Source organism: Callorhinus ursinus, unplaced genomic scaffold (assembly GCF_003265705.2).
Source record: "Callorhinus ursinus isolate GAN/ISIS: 27379988/994484 unplaced genomic scaffold, GSC_fseal_2.0 scaffold10, whole genome shotgun sequence".
In the NCBI taxonomy this organism is placed as follows: domain Eukaryota; kingdom Metazoa; phylum Chordata; class Mammalia; order Carnivora; family Otariidae; genus Callorhinus; species Callorhinus ursinus.
In genome coordinates this window covers 52,186,841-52,205,400 of record NW_027397072.1, presented here as the reverse complement: position 1 = coordinate 52,205,400, position 18,560 = coordinate 52,186,841, and the positions used below count along the sequence as shown (strand labels likewise).

At 49.7% G+C, this 18,560-nt stretch overlaps 1 protein-coding gene across 3 annotated transcripts; it reads left to right on the top strand.

Annotated features, from left to right (window-relative positions):
* Window positions 1–1,465: 1,465 nt before the first annotated feature.
* On the top strand, window positions 1,466–14,967 carry NAGK (N-acetylglucosamine kinase). Of its 3 annotated transcripts, XM_025868448.2 has the most exons (10): window positions 1,469–1,803; window positions 3,388–3,472; window positions 3,627–3,725; window positions 4,536–4,677; window positions 5,449–5,559; window positions 6,259–6,371; window positions 8,029–8,116; window positions 9,023–9,120; window positions 9,584–9,662; window positions 10,305–10,578. In XM_025868448.2, exons 1-10 carry the CDS (start codon window positions 1,775–1,777, stop codon window positions 10,493–10,495), a joined length of 1,035 nt encoding a protein of 344 aa, XP_025724233.1. In that variant the 5' UTR covers window positions 1,469–1,774; the 3' UTR covers window positions 10,496–10,578. The 3 variants fall into 3 exon arrangements, with proteins under 3 accessions (XP_025724231.1, XP_025724233.1, XP_073753658.1); XM_025868446.2 differs by lacking the exon at window positions 9,023–9,120 and having other exon boundaries at window positions 1,466–1,803; window positions 10,305–14,967; XM_073897557.1 differs by lacking the exon at window positions 3,388–3,472.
* The last annotated feature ends 3,593 nt before the right edge of the window (window positions 14,968–18,560 follow it).

Genomic DNA, 18,560 nt, shown 5'->3' with positions numbered 1-18,560 from the left:
GCGACTGTGTGTAATTCACCCAAGGTCCTCGGCTAGTAAATGGTGAACTCAGTCCGTGTCTTTGAATCTGGGCACTTTCTCTTTTGCTTCCTTTTCTAAACAAGCAGTACAAAGGGAAACTACCATACATACAGGTCCCAGGGCTCACTGCCCTAGTGTGCAAAAAGGCACAGTCCTTTCAAAATCCACCTACAATCGCCTCCAAAAATCCTGCCCAGTTTAAGCCTACCAGAATCAATGAGCTCCATTATTCTAAAACCATGTGTTGGATTAAGCACCTTCCAGCTCGGATGTTCTGCAGATGTAAATGACACAGGTGGGCATTAAAAAAAAAAAAAAAATCCTGCCCCTCTCTCTGATATTTTCTATGACTGTAGTGATTTACTTTTCAACTACTCTTGAGGGTTACATTGTAGTGTTTCAACGTCCCAAATAAGTAAGTCATGTGGTAAAGACTCCTCTCTTCCAGTCTAAAAGAGCACATATATGCCAAAGGTTCACACCAAAACATAACCAGACCCAATTGGCTATCAGGGAAAGAAGCTACTAGTGCAGGGTGTCTCTAAAATAAGACAGAAGGTACCTCCAGGGATGGGGAGCAGGCAGAGCAGGGACCAGGCCAGTTTGAGAACTGCCCTGTGAAGGACTGGTCCCGAAGGCTGAAGTTCCTGAAGAGATGCCAAGGGCAGCTGACCTCCCTCCTGGCCTGGCAAGCTGCCCCACCGTGGGCCGGCAACAGCCTGGAGCAACCCACGGAGGCTCACAGGAGCCCCCTCCTGGTTCCAGACCCTGGCTAGTATTTCCCCCCTCCTTCTCGCTCCCTTTCCCTTTTCCCAATCCTGTGGAAGGCGAGTGGGATGGTGGGTGGAGGGCAACAAAAGGTTTCTAGTCTGTGTCCCCGCGGATACCCTGCCCAAAGAATTGAACTGAGCGGGTGCTAAAAGCTGACCGCCCCCTTCTCTGGTTGCAAGGACAGCCTCAGGGCTTTTCTCCTTTCCTGGCCCAATTCTAGTTACTGCTGATTACCCATACTCGGCACAAGTGCGGCGCGAAGTCTGCGTGGTGTTTGTGTACACAAAAGTATGACTTTTGCTATGGCCAGGCAGGTGCTGGGTTGGGCAGTCTCATTTTTTTTTTTTAAGATTTTATTTATTTGACAGGGAGAGAGAGCACAAGCAGGAGAAGCGGGAGGGAGAGGGAGAAGCTAGCTCCCCACCGAGCAGGGAGCCCGATGTGGAGCGGGATCCCAGGACCCTGGGAGCATGACCTGAGGCGAAGGCAGACCCTTAACCGATGGAGCCGCCCAGGCGGCCTGCACAGCCTCATTTTTAAGGTGCCCCCCCAAACCCTTGCCCCGGACTGCCCGGGGCCGCCTCTCCGCGCCGGTCACCCTCAGTCTACGTGGCTCATAAGCAGTGCGCACGCGGGGGACGGAGCTGTCAGCAACTTCCGGGCGCTGGTGGGTTTGGGCAGGGCAGGAACTTGTCCAGTGGGTGGGAGCCGACACCCCTCTCTGGCTCCTCGGCTTGGCTCGGGTATCCATCTCCGGAGGCAGGTCCAGGAGGTGGGGAGGCGTCCGGAGGAGCCGCTGAGGACCGCGCTCGCCCAGCCCACGAGTCTCGCTCAGCCCCGGCCTGGGGCTAGCGGCGCCCCGCCCCGCGCACACGCTGTCGCGAGTCAGCGGGACGGCGCGGGCATTCATGTGACCGGGGGGCGGCGCCGAGCGGGCGGGGGAGAAGCAAACTGCGGGATCTGCGGCGGCGGAAGCACGGCCATGGCCGCACTGTACGGGGGTGTGGAGGGGTGAGTGCGGCTCAGCGGAGGGAACCCGGGAGGGGCGGCTTGGAAGCGGCAGGAGGGCGAAAGGAAGGAAGCCTATGGCCAGGCTGGCAGGCTGGTGACCTCCCACCTTAGGGGCCGGCCACTTTGGGCTTCTGAGCTGCGGGGTCTTGCGGAGGAGGGGTGTGTGCACGCGCGGCAGTGCCCGAGCGCTTGCGGGGACTCTGCGTGTGCACGGCCACACCCGGGGCGGGGGGTCCTTTATGTTTCACGGCGGAACCACACCCCTCTCTCCCACGAACGACCCACTCCACCGTCCCCCGCTAGATCTAGAAGCTCCTCTTCCTCATTCCGCATCCCGGAGAGAGTTTAGCTGAACAGGTGTCAGGTGTGAAGTTGCTGGACTCGGGGTGGGGAGTGGGAGTGTGGTGGAAGCCGGGGACAAAGACCTTTGCCAGAGGGGTCTGGTAGCTAGAATAGCTGCCAGCCAAAGTGCTAGCCTGTCCTGATGCCTGGACACCCCTGTTCTTGTCAGCATTCCAGATTGAACCCTCTGTCATTCTGTGTCACATCTGGCCATAAGAGAGGGTGGCTCTTGTCACAGCCCAGGCACTTACTTTTGAATCTGAGATTGGTTTTACTTGTGTGCCGCGCTGACTCACAGACTCCCATGTCTTTTTTCTTTTGTTAAGGTTGATCTCCCCCGTCCTGTGTCTGTTGCACTTTTTAAAAAATCAGTACAGGAGCTTGCGCTTGTCCCTTATATTCATGTGTAAGATACGACCTATTTTTCTAGGTTGTCAAGAGATGCTTATGGACATTGAATCTGTTGCCTCGTGCATTAACTACCCCTTGAAACTTCTTGTCATCTTTGAGTTTGATCAGCAGGTCTTTAGTGTCCTCTTTTGATATTCGCAAGAGTTCTGATCAATGAAGAAACATACATCACACCACCACAGACCTCCCTCCAAACTACCATTTCCCCCAGTAATAAGCATTTCACCATTTGGTTGCTTAAGTAGGTATAAACTCTCTCTGCCCTCTCTGGTCAGTGTTTCTCCCAAGGGTGTCTTGAAGAACTTGGTAGCTGGAGCTGGATCTTGAAAGGTGGCCTTTAGCTATTGTGAAAGAAGCAGAGACATGTGCCACACCCTTTAGTCACATTTACTGAGTGTTGGCCTGTGCCAGGCATGACGGTGGATAAAGGATCTGGAGCTTGGCTCCGTGGAGTTTGTAGTGTAGTGAGAGGCAGACGGAAAAACGATTAAACACTCTTACCAGAATCGTTACGAGTTGTGGGGGCACTGATGTGGTTTAACTAATGGAGCTGTGGCGGTAGGCCAGGAGTCAGGGGTTTCAAGGACTAGGTGATAGAGAAGTAGGGTCTTGCAAGATAAATAGGACATCCCCGAGGAAAGCTGAGCAGGAGCAACATTTCAGTCCAGTAGCACATCAAACCAGACCACAGAAGTGGGCTTGGGAATGGGAATTGGGTTTTCCAAAGCTGTCACCATGGCCCTGGGCTCTGCTTGTGACAAGGACTGCACAAGCTTAGCTGTCCCTGCAGGTTTGTCTGAGCAAGACTGAGTGCCCCCTTGTGTTCTGTAGGGGAGGCTCACGATCCAAGGTCCTTTTACTCTCAGAGGATGGGCAGATCCTGGCAGAAGCAGATGGACTCAGCACAAACCACTGGGTAAAGACCCCACTGAGAGACCAGTGGGTTTGGTTGTGGTTTTATCCTCTGTAACTCCCATTAAGATGGTGGCTGGGGCCGAGTATAGCAGCCTATTGGGGCAACACAGGTCATGCAAGTCTGTGTAACTCCTCTTTCCCTTGATTGGGGCCAGCTAATCGGGACAGACAAGTGTGTGGAGAGGATCAACGAGATGGTGAACAGGGCCAAACTGGAAGCAGGGGTGGATCCTCTGGTCCCTCTACGAAGCTTGGTGAGTCTGGGGTAGAGCCTGGGAATTAAGGTGCAGAAACACAGACAGCCATTTTGACCAGATGAGTCTGATGACTGCAGAGTGAAAGGCCTTGAGGGCTTAGTCTCTGGTCTAGAAACATATATTCTCACCCATTCTAATGGCTTCAGTTGTCACCCACAAGCCACAAGGATGGGAGCCCAGGGCTTTGGAGAGCCAGTGAGACCCTGGTTTGAATCCCAGTTTTGTCACTCAATATCTGCGAGACTCTTAGCAGGCTACTTACCTCCTCCAAGCCTGTCTCATTAGGGAAATGCAAGTAACGGTAGCTACCTCAATTGTTGGGAAAGAATAATGACGTGGTACATCCCAAAGTGCGTAGCGTAGAGCCTGACCTATGAGCACTCGTTAAACGTCAGCTGTGAGTCTCCGCTCAGACGTTTCTCTCAAGCTGCTGTAGCTCCGACTACCCCTGGCCGTAGCCTCAGTGAGAGGTTCTGCAGGCACAGTGAAGCCCCCTGTATTCCACACCAAGCTCACCTCCTCTGCTTGCTCTTCTGCCTGACTTTTCCGTTGACGGCACTGCTGACCCTCCCGCCCTCCAAACCTGGCATTATTGAATCCCCACTCTGGGTTCATTCCCAGACCAGGTTCTTCTCGCAGCCAGCAGCCTCCTGGTGGGTCACTGGGTGGCGCGGAAGGAGGACTGGAGCTGGATAAGCAGGGTATGCCCGGATGTGGAGGGTAGGGGTAGGCACCAGGCAGGGAGGGGGTGGAGAAAGGAGCTGGGTCTGGGGCCCTGCCCGCTCACTCACATCCCACGCGGCCTAGGGCCTGTCCCTGAGCGGTGGGGTGCAGGAGGAAGCACTGAGGATCCTGACGGAGTTGCTGAGGGACCGATTTCCCCACCTGAGTGAAAGCTACTTAATCACCACCGATGCCGCGGGCTCCATCGCCACAGCAACACAGGATGGTGAGGACGAGGGCGGGGTGAGGTTGAGAACTGGTTTTCTTGGGAAAGCCCCTTAGTTACAGCTGGCAGAACTTGTCTCGAAATACCTGGAAGGCAGCCTCGAGCATACCCTGCCCCCTTCTCCCTGCTCTTTTTCTTGGCTTAAGTCCCTGCCGGAGCAGGGACTGGACAGAAGGTGCGAGGGCAGAACAGTATCTCAGTCAGACCTGAGCCTCCACTGCAGAGGCCTTGTGGTGAGGAGGCTGCCTGGGGGGGGCAGCTGAGGGCTAAGAAGAAGACAGACAGAGCTCTGTGCGAGTGTAAGAGGCCTTCGTATCCTGAGACTGGCATTTGAATCTCTGCTCCTATTTTGTCAGCAGTACCGTCTTGGAGAAGTTATGGAACTCTTGAGTTTCAGTTCCCTCCTCTATGAAATGGAGGCAGTTGTAGTTCCAAAAGTGGTTTAGGATGTTGAATGAGTATCACTGTGTGAACAGAGTCTAGCACAATCCCTGGCTCATAATAGGCACGCAGTAAGGCAGGTAGTCACTTAGCTGGGCAAGGGGGCAGGCTCATGTTCCTCTTCGTCTCCCAGAGAAGGGCTCTGTGTAGATCGGAGCTTCTTTGAGACGCAGGCCCTCCACTTTCAGGTGGGAAACTGGCTGGGCTCAGTTTTCTCTACAAGACTGGGTGGTGATCCCGGGGCTGGTTTCTCTCCTCTTTCGTCAGTCAGAAGCTGTGTGCTCCGTGCAGGGCCTTGGCCACACTGAGCCTCCCGTGCCCTTTCCCCAGGTGGGATCGTGCTCATCTCTGGGACAGGTTCCAACTGCAGGCTCATCAACCCTGACGGCTCTGAGAGCGGCTGTGGCGGCTGGGGCCACATGATGGGGGACGAGGGCTCAGGTGAGTTCATGGCAGCTGGGCCTGGCTCTGAGGCTTAAGGCCCCGGACCCTTCCCTTCCTGCCGCTCCCCATCTTCCTCTCCCCTGCCCTTGGCCACCAACCCCTTGGGGCTCTCCGGGGACAGCTCCTGAAAAGTTGCTCTGAGTCCAGGATAATGACTTAGAGAACACAGAGATGCAGATTGCGGACTAGTGGCTGCCCTTGGTCTGCAGCAGTGATGTGTATCCAGCTTCAGATTCACGCCTCAGCATAATAGTTGTTGCCCACCTGTGTTGACTTTTGGAGTCCTTGGGGAGGAAATGACACTATGAAGGTTAAGGCCATAGATGCCAGGACATGCTGGACCAGTCTGCTAATAGGAAAGGGGCATAGAAACTCCTCCTGCATGACCTCTTTATAGGTAGCAGGTATATCTTTTCATAGGGGCCTTTGGGGCCAGCTCATGGCAGTGACCACAGTGGTCTTTGCGACAGCTGACTGACCTTGTCTTTATTTTTAGGTAGGAGCTGGTGTGACCCAGCCTTACCTCTTGTCTTCCCCCTAGCTTTCCCTTTGTGGGTTGGTCAGATACAGTCGAAATTGGGGCACCTAATTTGCTGTAATACCCAAGCTGGTCATTACCCTGTCTAGGTCTGAGTTTCCTTATCTATGAACTCGGGGAGATTAGCCCATCTTCTTAGCCCTCTCTGCCCTCCACAGCCTACTGGATTGCACACCAAGCAGTGAAAATAGTGTTCGACTCTATTGACAACCTAGAGGCGGCTCCTCATGACATTGGCTACATCAAACAGGCGATGTTCAACTACTTCCAGGTACTTCCCCCTGCCTCTGGTAAACATGCCCACCTGGGATGGGACAGTGGGATACTGAGCAGGAGTGAATGTAGGAGAAGAACTGGGTGAGCCGAAGGGAAGTCAAGGTGAATGTGGGTCAGAGCTGGAGGATGGAGAAGTTCCAGGTGAGGGTAGGATTCATAATGACGTGGGTGATACGTACCAAGAGGATGTCAGGCATGAGGAGTGGGCAGGCTGGGGACAGGTGGTTAGCTAGAATTCATTCTTGGGCAGCTAGGCCCTGCTGGGAGATGAAGGTAGATGCCATTTCAGGCTGGAGTGAGAAGTGCAGGGTGAGATCAGGAGGCGGTGTACTCAGAGACAGCAGGTGAAGCTTGAACAGGTGTGTCAGTGAGCTGCTTCTGGCCTGTATGGGTCAGGGAGGAGATCCTGTTACAGAGATGGGCATGGTGGGCGCCTGGGTGGCTCAGTCGGTTAAGTGTCTGCCTTCGGCTCAGGTCATGATCCCAGGGTCCTGGGAACGAGCCCCTACATCAGGCTCCCTGCTCAGCGGGAAGCCTGCTTCTCTCTCTGCCACTTTCCCCCGCTCATGCTCTCTCTCTCTGTCTGAAATAAATAAATAAAATCTCCTAATTAAAAAAAAAAAAGAGGTGGGCAGGGAGAGTTCTTGGGGGGAGGTATAACCTCCTACCCAGGGCTTTCCTCTGTCTGGGCCATGCTTATTTGTAGTGGACTAGGAAGCAGCTGTTTTTAGCTGAACCCAAGGTAAAAGGGGAGAGGAGAAGGAATATAAGTCTATTCGACAGACCTCTCTGCACGGGAGCCACTTACATGGCTGGGGACGGGCTCAAGGAAGGAGATTAGAGATACTGGAAGGTAGGACCTGTATTTTCAAGGTTCGGGGATTAATTGATTACAGAGAAACTCTGGCCAGGGTCAAGGTGAGGAGGAGGGAGGGACCAGGAAGAGAAATGACTTTCCATAGCGGCTGCTATGGAAGGTGCAGTTAAACTACCCTGACCCAACAGATTGGTTCTAAACCCCGCTAGTAGGTCTCCCACGCCCTCTTTTAGCCTTTAGTCATTCTCACAAAGTCACTACAAGGATTAAATGAGATTGTGTGCGGAACATGCTTACCTTATGGCTGTAGGTGCTCACATTGTAGCCCCCCTTCTCCCATTTTAGTGTGTACTCTGGGGAAGCGCCCATCCCTCAGGACCTGCAGAGGCCGTTTGTTAGGGTGAGAGAAGGAACTTCTGTGGTCAGAGGAGTTTGGGAGAAATGAATAGATTTCTGAAATAAACTTACACAGGGCCTTTAACTTGCTAGTTCGCACTGTGACTCTGAGAGCTGCAATGTGCAGTAGTCCTTAGATTCTTTTCGCCAAAGAAATCTTTTCAGGAGCACCTCAAAGAACTGCAGAAGGCACTTCGGTGCGTATAGATCTGTGCTGTGTGTATCCAAGCTAATCTGTAAGGAGCGATGGAATCCATGTGGGGAAAACAAAGAACTTCCCTCAAATGAGAAATCTCAAATCCTTGTGTTCTCTAGAACTTAAAAAAACAAACATTATTCTAGCTTTTCAAACACAGACATCAGGAAGATCAACTTGGGTGGGCAGACTGCACATTTTCCTTTGCTTCTGATGACTCTCTGTGCCTTTTCTGTCTCTCAGGTGCCAGATCGGCTAGGAATCCTCACCCACCTGTATAGGGACTTTGATAAATGCCGGTTTGCTGGGTTTTGCCAGAAAATTGCAGAAGGTACGGTGTGGGGGGGGGCAGGGTTTTATTTGGTTTTGTTCCCCCAAAGACTTCCCTAATTGGGGGATGGAATGGGGTTCATATGGGAACCGGAAGCTAATTTCCCTTTGACCAAGTGACTTCAGTTCTTTGTACCTTGGTACTGATAGGCCTTGGGGTGGAGCCAGAAGGACATGTGGGTTGTATTGACAATTGTTTTATAGTATCTATGTTTCTCTTCTTGACAGTTGTCATGGCTTATGCAGGTTGTATGTCTGTTTCTGAGAAATTTCTGAAGCAATTGTCCTTTGGGCAAATCTGTAATTAAAAGAGATAAAAAAACAAACTAATAATACCCGAAGAGCTAGGAGATCGTAGAGAGGTTCGGCGTGGTGGGTTGTGGGTCAAGAGAAGCTAAACCGTAGGGCTTGCTTGTCTGCACAGTGCTGTTTCTCCACTGTAAGGTTCATACTCCCTTCATTTGGAGGCCCCTCTTAGATCTTGCTGGACTGAGGTCCTTTCAGAGCAGAGCTAGGGAGGGGCGGACCGACAGCAGACTGTTGGATGGGGGGTGGGGCAGGAACACCAGCCCGTTGCTCAAGTAGGGTCCGCAGAGGTGGGAGACCTTCAGGAACAGACTCGGTAACCCTGTGTAAGCTGGAGTACAGACCAGATGCCACTGTGCTTCTCTCCTGTGCCTGGAATGAGCCGCCTTGGTACAGGACATCCCTCCTCTGCTGGGGGTACCTGGTGGGGGTGGGGCAGTAAGGATGGAGAGACCACTTTGGAGGCTTGAGGTGGGCATCCATTCCTAATTTAGATCTTTACTAGCTATAGGTGCTCCTGTTTCTACCCTGCAACAGAGGGAATAGCAGAGGACAGGCAGCTCCCTAGGTACTCACCACTACACCCCCCCACCCACCACAGGTGCCCAGCAGGGAGATGCCCTCTCCCGGTTTATCTTCAGGAAGGCTGGGGAGATGCTGGGCAGACACGTGGTGGCAGTGTTGCCTGAGATTGACCCGGTGAGTCGAGGTGGGAGAGGAAACCTGGATGCTGCTAGGCCAGATTTGGCTCTTTCCCCTCAGGGATGAGACTCTCCCATCAAACTCTGTAAAGGGGGCACAGTTTTAAATGAACTTAGGGTGTGAGAAAAACTCTGTATAAAGTCTCTAAAACAGAAAAGTTCTGGGGTCCAGTGCCTCCCCTCTGTGGCTGGCCCGCGGCCTGCATTCCTATAGAGTAAATTGCTTTAACGTGGTACACGTTTCCGTCCACTTCCCTCCCTTCTCTTTCCTTCCTCTGTATTGTTGCTTCACCCTTTTTCCTTTCCGTTCTCTCCCTTGGCTTTATGAATCTCCCTTTTCTTCAATCTACCTTGGCTAGAGGGAGGGTAACAGGAATCGGGTGGGCTGGTCTTAAGAAAGTACCCACTTCAGCGCTGGAGAGGTTTGGTCACCCCCAGTGTCCACTTCTGCTCTCCGCCAGGTCTTGTTCCAGGGGGAGATGGGCCTCCCCATCCTGTGTGTGGGCTCTGTGTGGAAGAGCTGGGAGCTGCTGAGGGAAGGTGAGCCTGGGGTGGGCGGTAGAGGGGGGGTATCCGGGAAAGCTGCCTGCCCTGGGGAAGAATTGGGACCTGGGCCCTGAGGCCTGGACAGGCCATAGCCCTCCGCCTTCAGTCTGCCAGGGAGCCCTTTTACTGGGTCTCACTCAGCTTCCTTGAACTCTTAAAACTATGTTCTTTTTAAAGAATTTATCAGCTATGCACCATTTCTTAAAAATTGGAGAAAGATCTCCCTTGAAATGAGGGCTTCTCACCTGCATGTGGTGACATCTCTAGTCAACACAGTTGCAGCCAGAAGGAGAAAAGGTGTCTTCTTTGCCCTTGCAGCGTTAGTTCAGGTGGCTGTGTGCTTTCATTAGACATTCTGAAGTAGTTGGAAGGCGCCACTGCTTCCTTGGAGTTCCCGGCATTGGGTGCCTGGTGGCTGCAGGCTCCAGTACCCCACAGCCCTTACTGGGCGCATGTCCCGGTGCCCTGCCTGTTAGGGATTTGGCATGTGGGCCGCTCGAGGACCTGCACAGGAATGCCTCAGGGCTTGGGCCTCTCCTTTCCCTCCGTCTTTGTCCCACCTTCTCCTGGTCTCGACCACAGGGTGCTGGTCTACTCTCACCTCCGCCCTCTGCCCTCTGCCCTCTTTCCCTTCAGGTTTCCTTCTGGCGCTGACCCAGGGCCGAGAGATCCAGGCCCAGAACTCCTTCTCCAGCTTCACCCTGATGAAGCTGCAACACTCCTCTGCCCTAGGTGGGGCCAGCCTCGGGGCCAGGCACATCGGGCACCTCCTCCCCATGGACTACTCTGCCAATGCCGTTGCCTTCTACTCCTACACCTTCTCTTAGGGGGCTGGCCCTGGCTCCACCCCTCCAAGCCCAGTGGACATTGGGTGCTGGAAAGGAGGATTTTTTCCTTTTTTTTTTTTTTTTTTTAAAGAAAAACACATCTGAAAGAAAATAAATGCACTTCATCCACTCCCCAATTAGATTGCGTTACCAAGCACACTTGCTGTGTACATCCTCAGTGCACCTGCCCGCAGGTGTCCCAGAGAGCTCAGGAAGTATTGTAGTCTAGAATTTAAAGCCCCGTGCCCAGGTGCTTGGCCTGTGGTTTGCAATCTGCTCACCATACAGTTGGGCAGATAATTCATGTGTGCTACCCCTCCCCGTGCCCCCCAACATTAGCATACTTAAATGCTGTGCTCTGCCGGGTAACTGTGATCTCAGTTTCTCCTGTCCAAGTGAGTAATGATTCCTACCCTGCCATTTTTGCTGGAACTAAGTGCTCTCTGTGGCCGTAACCTTAGACACCTAACACCCTCTCCTCATAGTCCCAGTAGGATTTAGGAGACGGTACCATTCTGGTCTGGGAGAATTACCTCACTGGTTTTGGTACTTATAGGTAAACAGCACATTTTGCAGTTTTTCCCTTATGAAAGAGTTCTTGAGAAGTTATGAAGATGGCTGAGATCTAAGAAGGCCAATTAGACACAACAAGGTGGCCTACTTACTCCTCATGACTTCTAGCCTGGCTGTGGTTATAATATGACATTTTGCATTTGTTGTGTGAATATGAACATCAGTGAAGAGCAAACATGATTCCTGTCCTCTGGATACTGTTAGTTTAATCAAACCCAAAGCTTCCTGTTGTGCAGTGCATGGTGCTTGGTGAACTGAAGACAGATCTTGATCCACAATTTCTGCCTCTACAGGTGTTCAGAGTGAAAGCTGTTAGAAGGCATGGAACATGTGCATCAGTTATTCTAGGTCTTGTTTTCAACTAAGATTTTTGTCTTCCTCCTCCATGAGGTGTCTGATTCAGTAGGTCAAGGAAGAGGTGGAAATGTTCATTTCTACCAAATACCTTGGGTGATTTGTGCTGCAGAGGTCCAGGATCTGCACTTGAGAGAGCTCTACCCTATATCTTTTGAGTGCTGATTAAGCCCTTGAAGAGGTCTTGGATACTTGTTTCTCAGGTCAAGTGACACTGCTTTCAGTGTAGAACAGAGTGGCAGTGGCTCTCCTCCCATCACCCTAGCCCCACACAAGCTGGGGTTTTGAGCAATAAGAACTCAAGCCAAGTTCCTTCTGGGGAGACAGCCAGGCGTCTTCACATCTGTGGTCCAAACCACTAGGGGCCAGCTCTCAGCAAGTCCCATACATCTTCTGATAAAAAGCTTGCAAAGAGGAGAAAGACATAGAGGAAGTGTCTTTGCTATATCTCACAGTCCAAAGAACACATTCATGTGCAGGGAGCTTCAGAGAAGTTGTGTGTGTATGTGCGTTTTTAAGATTGATTGATTGGTTTTAGAGAGCACACGAGCGGGAGGGGCAGAGGGAGAATCTCAAGCCGACTTCATGCTGAGTGCAGGGCCCGATGTGGGGCTTGGTTTCATGACCCTGAGATCACAACCTGAGCCAAAACCAAGAGTTGGGCACCTAACACGACTGCGCCACCCAGTTGCCCCTGGAGTTTTTTTACATGCTCTTGGGACCAAGAACAAGCAGTATTTTGGATTTAGAATCTAAAATCTCACTGGTGGAGAGTTGATATTCTTCAAGAATATGGCCATCTCTCTTCGTTACCATTGTCTAGGCTCTACTATTCCAGTGGGAGAGCCAAGCAAGGAGCACATCTTGATTAATTTTGTTAGTCCTAGTACATAAATATTGAGTAAATGTTAGTTGAAAAAAATAAAGGCAATGGGGCGTCTGGGTGGCTCAGTTGGCTGAGAGTCCAACTTGTGATTTTGGTTCAGGTCATGATCTCAGGGTTATGGGATTGAGCCCTGCATCCGGGCTTCACGCTCAGCTGGAAGTCAGCTTGGGATTCTCTCTCCCTCTGCCCCTCCCCCATCTTGCATGCACACTCTTTCTCTCTCATAAATAAATCTTAAAAAAAAAAAGACAATATTAAATTGTATACAAGGTCCAATGTGTTCCTGGTTCCTTTGGCCAGAGATGTGACTAAGTGCCTTATTTTCCAGTTAGGAAGGCTCTGTTACCAGAGGTTGCAGGGCAGAAAGTCATAAGTCATTTTTGATGAGTTTCTCCCCCTTTCATTTAAACTTGCAATCTCCTTCCTTAATAACAGGAGCAATTAATAGGATTCCATACTATCAAGGCCTTGGAGATGAGCCTGTAACAGCCTTGTGACAAGGCAAGAGCTTAGAACAAGAACTGGACTCAAATGAAGCCAATGCTGCTTTAACCTACCTGTGTGATTTCATGACCAGCACAGCCTCCTCTGTCGCGTTCATTCAGCAAACCCTGAATGTCTTATGGCTGTGATGGGTGCTCTGAGGATTTAAAATGAGTATACCCTTACGCCTTATACCAACTGAGAAGTTGGCAAGAATTTATGGAACTGCATGTTTACAGTATCTGCTTTTCTGTAGTGATGTATTCTACCTCAAGTAAGTTTAATGAAATGTTTTAAATGAATGAATACAACATTCACATCTTCAAGGATGTGAATAGCTCAGGCCCTGTGTATACATAACTATAGTATCTCAGAAAGCTATACACAGGCAAGTCTGCTCAGATCTTCATCCCCCGCCCCCCTCAGTTTAGGAAGGCAGCAAAGAAATAACTGCACTCAAAGTAAAACCCAGAGGCTATGGTCTGGTCCCATGATCTTTTGCCACATGATAAAGCCCCTCAGAGAATCACTGGGAGGTTCAAGCTAGGTGTAAACTGAGTAACTGTGAATTACCAAACACCCCGACAACAGAACAGACGATGTCTGCGTGTACTAGCCCGGGTACCTAGGACAGTGCTTGGTCCCTGGCAGGCTCTCAAACTTGAGTAGTTAGTTGAAAGGCAGATTCAGAACCTTTCCTTGTTTTCTAGATAGGAGTCAGCTTTCCCCCGAGGCAGGAAGGTAACAGCTATCCAATTTCCTTTTCAGTCCAAGGATTTCCTGTTACTACCTTTGTTCAAAGCTGTACACATTACAGCACGTTACTGCCTCTACGTATTAAGCACCTTCCCTGTGCCAGGCAATATTTTGAAATTAACTTCAGTCTAATTTTCACAGCAGTCCTAGGAGGGAAGTGTCGTGTCTTTATAAACTAAGGCGCAGGCTGAAGGCACTAAGAAAGTGCTGGAGGTGGGATTCGCTCAGGTCTACGACTTCCAAATCCAATGCTTCTACTACTTTATAACACTATTTAGAATGGAAAATGATGCAACTAAAACCATGGTCCATCTTGAGACAGAAATCTCACAAGGGGCACCTGGGTGGCCCAGTCGGTTAAGTGTCTCTTGGTTTTGGCTCAGGTCATGATCTCTGGGTTGTGAGATCAAGCCCTGCGTCAGGCTCTGCACTCAGCTCGGAGTCTGCTTGAGATTCTCTCTCCCTCTGCCCCCCGCAAATAAATCAATCTTTTTTTTTTTATCTCTCACAAATGCACACCACACATACATTCCCTGTACGATGATATATAATCACCCAACCTTAGGAAAAACAGTACCATTGCCAGCAAGTAAATGCATTTTATTCTCGTTTTATTGAGATTTTTCCACAGCTGCCATTTGGTTTGTATAGCAAAATTTTTAAAAAGTAACTTTTCCCCCATTTTTGATATTTTTATGAAAATCATTTTCTTCGATTTTAAAGCCCTGCCCCTCCCCCAAAGACATATTAATAACTACCACATAATGTGTACTTAGAGGAGAGAAAAGGAACAAAAACAGCTCTTAAACACTTGTGAAACAGGGATCAAAGGCGAAAGTCAAGACGTAGGCCCGCTGGAGGTGTGAAGCTGCTGCAAGGCACCCATCCGCACTCTACCATCCACACCAGCAGATGGGTAAGTCACACACAGACCCTCAGGGGCTTCTCGTTCCTCAGGCTGCACTCCCTTTCTCCTCTCGACCTCCTCTGCTGGCTGTCCTTCTCTCCAGATCCGTCCAACAAAGGCAGCACAATCTTTAATACACATTCAACTTTGTAACGGAGACAATACTGTATTCAGAAAGTTCGGCGATTCCCCTCCATCCAGTTCGGGAGGATAAAATATCCAACAGAGTACAGATGGTTTTGCTTTTGTGTCCACTCAAAACACACTCATTAAATTATCAGATGCTTCAAAAGTCCTGATGTGTAGACAGCACAAAAGTTCCTTATAAAAAAGAAGTTGCAAAGTTATAAAAATTTCTGCAGCAGTTTAGGCTCCTCGTGTGGAGGTCCTGATGGCAAAGCTGGTTCTGATAAGCAGTTCACGTGATACACGCAGCAGCTTGCCCAGGAGTCCTGTGCTCTGAGGGTTCTATTTAGACCACAGGAGGCTGAAATCCAAGTTTACAAGATTCCCTGCTGACAAAATGTGGCATATCCATCAATGGAATACTACTGAGTGCTCTCAAAGAACAAACTACCAACACAAGTTAGGCCTCATGGATAAAACTCAAGAATATGCTAAGGGAAAAAGCTAGCTACAAGAGACCACAGTTTGTAGGATTCCATTGATGTGATGCCCAGAAAAGGCAAATTTGTAGAGACAGATAAGTGTGGTTGCCCAGAACTGGGAACAGGATTATCATGTAAATGGACATGAACGATCTCATGGGGTGGGATGGAAAACATCTAAAACTGAGTATGGTTATGGCCTCACCTTTCAGGAAACTTACTAAAATAACTGAAATGTACACTTGAAATGGGTGAATTTTATATGTAAAATAAGCCTTAATAGTTGTTTAAAAAAAAATCCCTGCATTAAACATTTCTGAAGGCTCAATTAATAGAGCAGGATTATCACTTAGTGTCGAGTTACATGGGAAAACACTGTACTGTTTTCTAGTAAATAGCTTAGAGTTTCCTAATGCCCACCAGAACTGGGTCAATCCTCCTGTTTTCTCCACTCATTTCCCAAACGAATGCATCATATCCCGGGGGAGGGGCTGGGGATACACAGTCTTCCCCAGTAGGTGGCCGTCCCCAAATCTTGGTCAAATTTGTGAGGTGTGTGCTTGTCCCCATACCTAAACGTCACCTAAACCAAGAACCATTATTAACCTGTGATGCTGGGACCCTTATCGAAGAACACCTGTCCTCTCCGATCACAGCAGGGTCAATTCTGGGACACCTGATGTTTCTACACGGGGTCTGCAGCCGCACTAACACGAGAGGATTCAGTCAATGGTTTCCTTTGGCTCCTTCACACAACGTTCCTCTCTGACGTACACTTGCCAGAGTATTGTAATGACCTCCTTACTCCCTAGCCTCTCCAAAATCATGACAAAACTGACACTAGGACAATACACAATCTAAAAAATGCTGCGTAGTAGTTCACTAAAGCATTTTTTAAGCCATAGTTAGCATTATAACCTTAATTAGAGACTCCAGCTGTTTTGACTTTGAAAACTAAAGGTGCTGCAAAAGTCCAGCCCCTGCCTTACAGTCTGTTTTGGTTTGACCGTGCTTGACCCCGAGAGTCCACTGCCACAGTCAGAACGCGCACAGCCCCACAGCTGCAGGTGCTCAGGCCTGGGCGGTAGCTGTCAAGTTTTCTGCTGCCGTTCAAAGACCTGGAGAAACTGTAAAGGCATTTCCTTGACTTGTGTTTTTCTCTTAAAGAGCCAAGAGAAAATAGTTTTCATCTTGGAGTTTTAGAGTCCAACAATCACAAAACTCAGAAACCAGTCACTGATGATCTTACACTGGGCCCAGCCAGAACTGGCACTCACTGCAAACACACACTATTGCTCTACACATTCTCAAGCTTCCAGTTGCCGATGGAACAAGTTTAAACAGAGTTAGTGGCTCAAATTCAACATCAAAATAACCACTTATAAATACCTGCCTCGCCCTTAAAGGGTCAAGGTGCCGGCGGGCATGCACCCAGATCGGTTCCTACGAGGGAAGGTCGGAGACAGGGGCCCCCAGCCTTTCCCCAGTGAAGGTCCAATAAGACCCGCACGCATTTTCTAGTAAGGAGCTGGCAAACTCTCTAGCTGAGCCTATGATCTGGGTGACAATTGTGCTCCCGCCTCACAACACACAAGTGATGGAGAAAAGAGCTAGGCTATGGAGAAAAACTGCAGCACAAGCTGACTGGCTAAGAAAAGGGTTGTGCTGCTAGCCGCTTCCTGCTCCTGGAGTCCGCAGACTCTCGTGTCTGAATGGGACTGGGAAGTCCAGCCCTCAGGTTCCACTGCTCATCTGGCAGGAAGCTCTCTCACTCCTGACCGAATCTGCCTTGTGAAACCATGCTAAAGACCGACATCCAAAACTGAACCCCACAGCAAACAGACAAGCCCTTTGCACTGCTCCCAACATCTCAGCCTATCCTGGTCAGGACAGCAAGCTTCTTTCAGGATAAAGAAACGGCTCCATCCGGATCCCTACAGGACTTTCCAGACTGGGAGCCACACTAGAATCCATTGTTTCTTTCTGAGAAGCCCACGCTCTAGAAAATGGCTCTTTCTGCAGTCTCAATATATTCCCTGCAGCCTTCAGGACTCTGAGCTTGGACAAGGTAATGGAGACTGAAGGAGGAAATGGAGCCCTGGGACACACAGACGTCTCTATTCCTGCACTTCCAAGGCCCTCTCCCTATTAGAGGCAACGACCCCAGTTGAAAGCTGAAGCTGCAATAAAGAAGGTTCTTTATTCATAGCCCTCCCTGGAAACAAGTTAAATGTTCCAGTCTCTTGAGGTAGAGGCTTTGGGAATTAATGTGCACGCCTGGCAATACAAGTTCCTTACGCTACTCTCCTCTGACATGTGACCCTAACGGGGAAGGCCATTCTTTAAATGATGCCATCCTATAGACTCAAATGAGGAAAAGATGTGGGTTCGTATTTTAAATCTGACATTAGCCTGTTGCTGTTCAGAAAGTCAACAAGGGGAACACCTAAGAAAAGGGAGAAATTCCTAAGCTTTCTAGACACTGGTCCTTTCCTTCCAACCTCTGTCCCATATCCACATACTGAATTTACACAGACTTTATTTCATTACGTGGTCTTTTCCTGATAGGCCTGTCACACAACACAGTAGCAGTCATACAGAAGCCGCTGTCCCCCTCAGGCCTCTGCAAGTCCTCGTCCTAGGAGAATGGCCAGGACGACACATGTTCTCCTTTAGACCTGACTCTGCCACCTACATCTTCATCACACAAAGGCAGCTTCTGGTGCCCAGTTTAACCCCTTATGAGTATCAACAAAAAAACCCCTGTGGTTTATAGTCAGGAAAAACAAAACGAATATACCCAAAGAGCCCAACCTAGAAAACTCGTAAAGCTGGGTATGTGGGAACAGCAAAATTTTATAATTGCTGAAACTGTCCCACTGGGTCACACGGTCACATGGGTCAAGCAAGACCTACTCTCCCAGGCTTTTTTTTTTAGTTCTTTTGCATAAATCTGTAAGGTGGGGAGAAGCATCCAAATTGTGAACTGAGCTTCTCACTGGTGTCCTGAAAAATATGTTTATGTGGGAAAAATTATTGGGAATAATTTCTAAGGGAAGATACCAGGAGGACCAAGTCTTCATGGTACTGGCAAAAAACTGCCAAAATACTCTTAAGACACAATGAACAGAATTCAAGGTTGACTACTCCAGACTGAAGCTGAGGGTCAGCACAGCATACCTCTCCTTCCCCTCTGGTAACAGTATCTCTTCTTAAAAACAGTAGGGTTGGGGTGGAAAGGAGATAGGGGACTAGATGCCATGAGGGACAAAGTGATAAACCCACCCTAGAGCTCTTTTACCTCATAAATAATGAAAAATGAGTTTGATGGTAGCTGTAAGCAGAGACTTAAGAACAAGCCAGCAGTGACTGACCCAAATGACAATCACTAGCACAGCCCACCCCTGCTGGTTTACAACCTTCATTAACCATTCGAAGAGTTACCATAAACCAGTCCTTGAAGTCTGTGTTTTCTTGAATGGGGTTCCAGGCAAGGAG

What these genes read in the sequence shown, in the direction of transcription:
- NAGK (XM_025868448.2), top strand. Translation starts at nt 1,775, where the DNA reads ATGGCCGCACTGTACGGGGGTGTGGAGGG. An exon ending in GACTCAGCACAAACCACTGG is followed by an intron (nt 3,473 to 3,626) that starts GTAAAGACCCCA and finishes GATTGGGGCCAG; the next exon opens with CTAATCGGGACAGACAAGTG. An exon ending in CGCCACAGCAACACAGGATG is followed by an intron (nt 4,678 to 5,448) that starts GTGAGGACGAGG and finishes CCCTTTCCCCAG; the next exon opens with GTGGGATCGTGCTCATCTCT.